At 38.5% G+C, this 7,534-nt stretch overlaps 1 protein-coding gene across 1 annotated transcript; it reads left to right on the forward strand.

Moving 5' to 3' along the window:
* The first annotated feature begins 218 nt into the window (after nucleotides 1–218).
* On the forward strand, nucleotides 219–3,402 carry LOC128736520 (adenosine deaminase-like protein). Its single transcript, XM_053831003.1, has 5 exons — nucleotides 219–248; nucleotides 298–449; nucleotides 729–917; nucleotides 2,689–3,151; nucleotides 3,208–3,402. Exons 1-5 carry the CDS (start codon nucleotides 219–221, stop codon nucleotides 3,400–3,402), a joined length of 1,029 nt encoding a protein of 342 aa, XP_053686978.1.
* Nucleotides 3,403–7,534: the final 4,132 nt, after the last annotated feature.

Raw genomic sequence — 7,534 nt, forward strand, 5'->3', positions numbered from 1 at the left:
TCAGAAAAAAATAACGTGAATTTTATTAGATAGAAAAATTATGTAATCGGCGATTTTACTATTAACGGCTGTGATATTAGCGACCGACATTCCCTATCCTAAGTATCAGGTGATTTTTCTTCGGAAAATGCGGAAATGCTAAAGTAACTGTGCGGATATTTCGACAAAAAAAACCGCCTGGCATCCTTTATTTTCAGAAAACGCGCATTCCGTCAGCGATGGATTTCTTTCATAAATTACCAAAAATTGTACGTATAAAATTTCATTCTATAAGCGTTTTACATTAGAAATTTTTAGGAGTTGCACGCTCACCTGAATGGATCGCTAAGTAATTCCACCCTAGCTGAATTGCAAGAAATCAAATATGGAAAAGAAACCACTGCAACGGAGAAGAGCGATTTTTTGGATTTCTACCAAATAACAGCCGGACGAAATCTAACCTTGAAAGAGTGAGTATGAGTAGTTGTTTTTGTTTACATCAAGATCAACGGCTGACTGCATGTTGGTTTTATCCTCGTTTTGATTGTAATTTATTTTATTAAATTTGATTGTCTAACTGTTTGATTGCTTTCTGTAGCCAAACATCGCTTCTCGGCCTAACGGCTAAGATCAAAGTGTAGTCTGTAGCCAAACAGTACAACTACTTGATTGAAATAATTAAAATAGGACACAAAGTTTCAATAACAATTTTTAAATTTGAATCTATAAATTTATAATTGCTCTAACAGATGTTTCAAGAAATTCAAATACGCACACGATCTCACCGATCAACCGGAAACACTGGCATATGCAACTGAAGCTGTTATTCGGGACTTTGCGGCCGACAACGTGGTGTACTTGGAGCTGAGAACAACCCCGAAAGCTACAGGTTTTATGACGAAACAGCAGTATCTCACCACAGTTTTAGATGCAATCAGGTAAAATTATTTTAATAATTTATATATATAGTCAATGATGTAAAAAATTGCGTAAATAACGTTAAAATTTTCGCGTCAACATCAAAATTTTATATTTAACCTAGTTTAACACAGATATATGTACAGTCAACCAAAAAAGTATTCGGACAGCAGCGCATAAAATTTTCTTTTAGAAATTTTGCACAGTATTTTTGCAAAGAATGGTAACACATATTTTTTAAAACAATGTTTAACTAAAGCATATTTATATGCACAACAAAAATTCGGGGAAAAGCTTTCCATTTTGAAGATAGGGTGCATATAGTTTGAATTCCTCAAAAATGCAGCCAAAAAAGTATTCGGACAGTTAACTATTAGTTGAAACAAATGTCCTTTCTCGCTCATCTACTACCTCGTAGGCCCATTTACATTCTTGATGACCTGTTTTAATCTGTTTGGGATAAAATTAACAATTTTTCAAATATCCCTCTGTGAATTGCTGACCATTTTTTTACAAGAGCTCGGTTTAAGTTATTGTGATAAGAAATCAAATGATTTCTCATTTAGAAATGAGATTATCTAAAAAAATGTTCAAAAGGGTTCAAATCTAGACTGAATGCTGATGTTTCGGTAGCTCTAGGACAATTATATGGTGCCTACCGCTTACAATTATCGACAGTATGTTTAGATTCAACATCCCGGTACAATATGTATGTACCACACAATTACAATTTTGCTTTAATTTCACCTAAAATTATTCAGATAGTTGAGTTTACATTTAGTTCTATCCAAAAATATATATCTTTGGTGCCTCGGAGCTTTCCAAGCACCCCAACAAGGTACGACATCAACAACCCTTATGCAAGAATAACTAAAAGAGAAGGGTTACAAGCGAAAAATCACTCGTCAGCAAGTAAACAAGCAATGCGGTTAGTGTCATACCTTGTTGGGATGCTTGGAAAGCTCCGAGACACCAAAGATATATATTTTTGGATAGAACTAAATGTAAACTCAACTATCTGAATAATTTTAGGTGAAATTAAAGCAAAATTGTAATTGTGTGGTACATACATATTGTACCGGGATGTTGAATCTAAACATACTGTCGATAATTGTAAGCGGTAGGCACCATATAATTGTCCTAGAGCTACCGAAACATCAGCATTCAGTCTAGATTTGAACCCTTTTGAACATCTTTTTAGATAATCTCATTTCTAAATGAGAAATCATTCGATTTCTTATCACAATAACTTAAACCGAGCTCTTGTAAAAAAATAGTCAGCAATTCACAGAGGGATATTTGAAAAATTGTTAATTTTATCCCAAACAGATTAAAACAGGTCATCAAGAATGTAAATGGTCCTACGAGGTAGTAGATGAGCGAGAAAGGACATTTGTTTCAACTAATAGTTAACTGTCCGAATACTTTTTTGGCTGCATTTTTGAGGAATTCAAACTATATGCACCCTATCTTCAAAACGGAAAGCTTTTCCCCGAATTTTTGTTGTGCATATAAATATGCTTTAATTAAACATTGTTTTAAAAAATATGTGTTACCATTCTTTGCAAAAATACTGTGCAAAATTACTAAAAGAAAATTTTATGCGCTGCTGTCCGAATACTTTTTTGGTTGACTGTACCTACTTACCTAAAACAAAGAATCTAGGTCCCCATTTAAATACTAAAATTATTGGCAAACCGTTTTCATTACCGTTTGCAGTCCTGAAACTTCAAACGTGAATTATTAGAATCATCATCAATCCCTATGCGTTTTCTATCAAAATCATTACAGACGAGCACAAAAATCTTATCCAACCATCACAGTCAAGCTACTCCCTTCGGTCGATCGTTCCAAGGGGCTGCATGAAGCGGCCGAGAACGTCTCACTGGTGCTGGAGCTCTGCAAGCTCTATTCGGACATCATCCGAGGAATGGACCTGAGTGGTGCTCCATTTGGAACGAAATTTTCCGATTTCGAACCGATTCTAAAACCAGCCAAAGCGTACGGGTTAAAAATGGCTCTGCACTGTGGAGAGTTCAACGACGATGGCGAGGTGCGGGAAATGTTCCAGTTTGGAACGGATCGCATCGGACACGGAACGTTCATCGAGGGTGACAATCTGAAGTTTGTCAAAACTAACCGTATTCCTTTCGAATGCTGCCTGACCAGTAACGTTAAATGTAGTACGGTAACATCGTACAAAGATCATCATTTTGGGAAGCTCTGGGGAGCAGGCCACGAAGTTTGCATCTGCGTAAGTAGCTAATCGTGATGTGTGGTGAGCTGTCGTTTGTACGTTTTCACTTGTAGACGGACGATTTTGGCGTCTTTGATACCAGTTTATCTGAGGAATTACGCATTTGTTCTGAAACCTACGGATTGAGTGCACAAGAAATACTTCAACTGCAGGTAAAAGCTATTCAATATACATTTGCCAACGAAGAGGAAAAGCGACGACTAACAGACTTGTTTGATAAGTTCACTAATACCCTAAAAGACAACTAATTTCCAATAAAGTACTTTTATTTTAACTTCCCTTCTGTTACATTGCCGATATTTTGATTTTGAATCAAATACCTTGATACATACTAATTTTCTTCGTTCATCTACAGTTTGATAACATGATTTCATTCTGATTTAAAAACCTATCGCTTGTTTTTGTTTTGATCAAATTTGTGCAGTTGCAATCACATTTTGGACCGCTTGAAATGGGTTTCGTGCTTTTTCTTTTCTGTATCAGATATTCGATTTATTTTTTTGTTTGCACAATCCTGTGTAGGTAGCATTTCAAAATTCGCCTTTTTTAACTCCACCGTCTACATTTATTAGTGGATATTCAACGCCGTAGTTGTGGTAGGCCAATATAAATGGTTTTAAATAAGCTTAAACTAGCATGCAGTAGTGGCTACCCTGCCCAATGAGGGCCAGAGGCGGCCCATTGAAAAATGCGTTGAAAATATTCCAATTGCTCATTGATGCACAAACTTATGCTACTAGTAGCGTGTAGAATAATTTGTAGATTCGGCGGTTGAAATTCGATGCACCGCTCAGCTTCCAGTTAAGAAACGGCATTACCATTGTGATAAGCCTCGCGTTTGATTTCGCTATGTCGGGTATTAATTATTGTCATTTTTCGTTATTTTTGAGAATCTATCGTGAATTGGACTAGAATTTGATCTGTTTTTTTCATGGAACTAAATAATGTTGATCCATATGAGGATTTGTATGTGCAAAATATTGCTGAATCTCTGTTTGTTTGTTTGGAAAGTTATGCGTAAAAATAATTTTCTTTTATTAATACGTTAGTTAGTTACGGTATAGTTGCTAAATATTCTGTAGAACTAGTTTAAATAATCTTCGATCTTTGTTTGGCATTGTTTGAAAACAGATTATTTGGTATCTTACTATTGCTTGGAATGAGTTTAGTTTTCAGGTAATTTTCAGTTGGATTTTTGGTTACTATTTGTTTTGCGTCTAGCGGTAAAACTTTGTTGACTAGTAGATAATATATTCTTGAGCCAAATAAGTTGGTAATTCTGTCCACTCTTTTTCATAAATTTTAGTGCAACGTCGAGATCACAGAGTTAATAATAAATTATGCAAATTGTTGAATCATCTGAAAAGGTGAACCGAAGTTGTTTTCTACAGATCATTTTGAAAATCAGTATTGGAGGATAACGGTTTGACCTGAACAGTTGGCCTGTTGGGAAAACTAATACCAACTTCCCTATTTTCCAGCGACTCCATGAAAACATCAACGGTATCATAGAAACGGCACACAAGCTCCGAAAAATCGGTTTTACAATCAGTGACCAACATCGGAACGCTTCTACTGGCCAGATTTCCTAAAGAATACCGACCAATGATAATGCAGCTCGAGAATTATTCCAAGTGACAGATTGCTAGAGGAAATCCTAGTACCTTCGTCGGAAGCTGGAGGCCAATGTGCGAACGAGTCGAAAACTTGTACATAGATACCTTATCCAGGTTGCAAAAGACCTTCGCTGAGGATCACTCTAATGGGTCAGGTGGTAGACTGAGAAAGGAAAATGGAACTTTTACCATAGACTCTCAAGAAACGCATAGCATTATCATGGAAAAACATTTCCCAGGATTTTTTCGATCGACACTGAAGTGGGTCGACATTGCATATAAAATAATAAATACCAAACGCGAAACTTGGGAACAAGGTGTTCCCGAAGTTCGGGATGATTCAATACGCTTTTACACCGGTGGCTCATAAATAAATAAATAAATCTACAGAGGGATCGGTCCTGGAATAGATCATTATGTCCCCATGGGAAATTGGTCGAGTGTCAGAAGTGTACACCAGCTTAGAATGCGTCCATCCATGTCTGCCAGTGAAGAAATTACCGACACGCAAACCACTGCATTTTCTCTGACAGTCAGGCAGCATTCAAGGCGCTATAGCCTGCAGTGTTCAACTCCAAACTCGGATGGAAATGTATTCTTTCACTGCGGCAGCTAATTCATAAGAACCCGTTCAATCTTTACTGGGTTCCAGGTTCACTGCGGAATTAAAGGAAATGATAAAGCCGATTTACTGGCACGAAAAGGATCATCGAGAAGATTCATAGAACCGGAACCATTTTGTGGAGACTCGCCAAGTGTTATAAAAACAGAAATTGGCAAGCGGGAAAGAATGGCCATTAAAGTAAAGGTTTATAGACCCTTGTATCAGGAAAACATATTATTGATTAGGCTCAACAAAAAAGACCTAAGCACAATGACAGGACTACTAATCACCGGTCACTGCCCGAGAAAACATCTCATGAAGATAGGTGAGCTCAATGACGAGATTTGCCACTTCTGTAATCTTGAGAGTGAGGCATCGGATTACCTACTCTTCGAATGCCAATTTAAATCTGTCGTCCAGCAATTGGCCAAAATGTAGGCCGATGGCAACGACTGGTACTTTGATTCAGGTGCTTCTTATCATTATGCCAAGTCGGAGCGAATCTTGGAGTGCTCTTCGAGGAGCATTGGTACAGTTACAGCCTTTGGTACCAGCAAAAGCACAATGAAGGCAATCGCCAAAGAAAGTATTAAATCGAAGCTGAAGCGCTATCCAGATGATTCTTTCATATTGCAGGATATGCAGGTGATTCCGGAGCTTTTGACAAGTTTGCCTTCAGTAAATCAGATTATATAACGAGGACATACGGTTGCGTTTAGTAAGAAGGGCATTAAAGTTATCAATCCGGATGGTGAAATGATGCCTACTGGAAGTAAGAAGCGTGACATATTCAAGCTGTATCAGCTGGCTGTCATCAGAAGCCCTGCCAAGGGAGTGCAAAGATGTGGCATAAAAGACTGGGTCATGTCAACTCAACACTCTGCAAAAGGAGTTGCGAAATATACAAGATATGTGCTATGGGCAAGCAAACACGTTTACCTTTCAGGAAGTACCAATCACACATATCAGATCTTTTGGAAGCCATTTACTCGAATATTTGCAGACCGTTGGAAGAATCGCTAGATGGAAGCCGATACTATTTGACGTTTACGGATGACAAATGCCGACGAATCTTCGTGTGCTTCCTAAAGAAAAAGTTAGCGGAACACGTTTCAATACATTTGAAGAGTTTCGTTCCATGGCCGACCGACAAACCAAGAAGAAAACGAAGGTCCTCCGACCTGATATTGGGAAAGAGTTTACGAATCAAAGGCTAGAAGACCATTTGAGGTGTTTGGGAATCCGCCATCAGATAACAGTGGACTAGACACCGACAGAAACAAAATTGACTGGCTGAACGAGTAAATCGAACCATCGAAGATCGTGCACGGTGCATGCTATTTTATGTGAATTTGCCAAAAACGTTCTGGGCCAAAACAACAACAACGGCCGTGTACCTGGCTAATTGATCTACAACTAAAGGGATCTAAGATCAGATCAGAAGAAATGTGGTCCGGCAAGAAGCCTAACCTGGCACATGTTCGAGTCCTTGGGTCGAAATCGATGGCGCATATTCCCAAACTGAAACACAAGAAATGTGATGCAAGATTGAAAATACCTACATCAATGTCTGGTTATCATTATTGCATGAGTGTCATTGATGACTATAGCAGGTTCGGCGTTTTATTCCTTTTATTTCCTGCGTAAAAAAGAAGAGAATCCTGTTAAGCTCCAGGAGTACGTGGCATTTGTGGAAATGCAATTTGGACGAAAGTCGAAAGCTATCCGATAAGATCAGGGTGGTGAAGCAGTAAAGTGCAGCTGCAAAAATCGGTACCTGGTCGAGATGAGTCGCTGCATGTTATTCAACGCTTCCGGAGTGCCACTGGGCTGATACCGTAAGTACTGCTGTCTATTTACAGAACCGGTTGCCATCGAAATCACCATTCGAGCTCTGGCGTACCATGAAGTCGGACGTAGCGCACTTAAAGGCTGTCGGCAGTACGGCGAACGTCCATGTTCCCAAGAAAAAAGTAAACGCAAGAAGAAACCCAACCTCGGAAAAGCTGATATTTGTTGGCTACTCTTTGGATCATAAGGCGTATCGTTTTACGGATCAATCGATGATCATCTTTCTCGATCATCAGTCACAATGCCAACTTCATTGGGGAGGAATTAACTTTGCCAGAAGCACCCAGTGTGCGCCACAGACAATGTACC

Source organism: Sabethes cyaneus, chromosome 2 (genome assembly GCF_943734655.1).
Source record: "Sabethes cyaneus chromosome 2, idSabCyanKW18_F2, whole genome shotgun sequence".
Taxonomy (NCBI): domain Eukaryota; kingdom Metazoa; phylum Arthropoda; class Insecta; order Diptera; family Culicidae; genus Sabethes; species Sabethes cyaneus.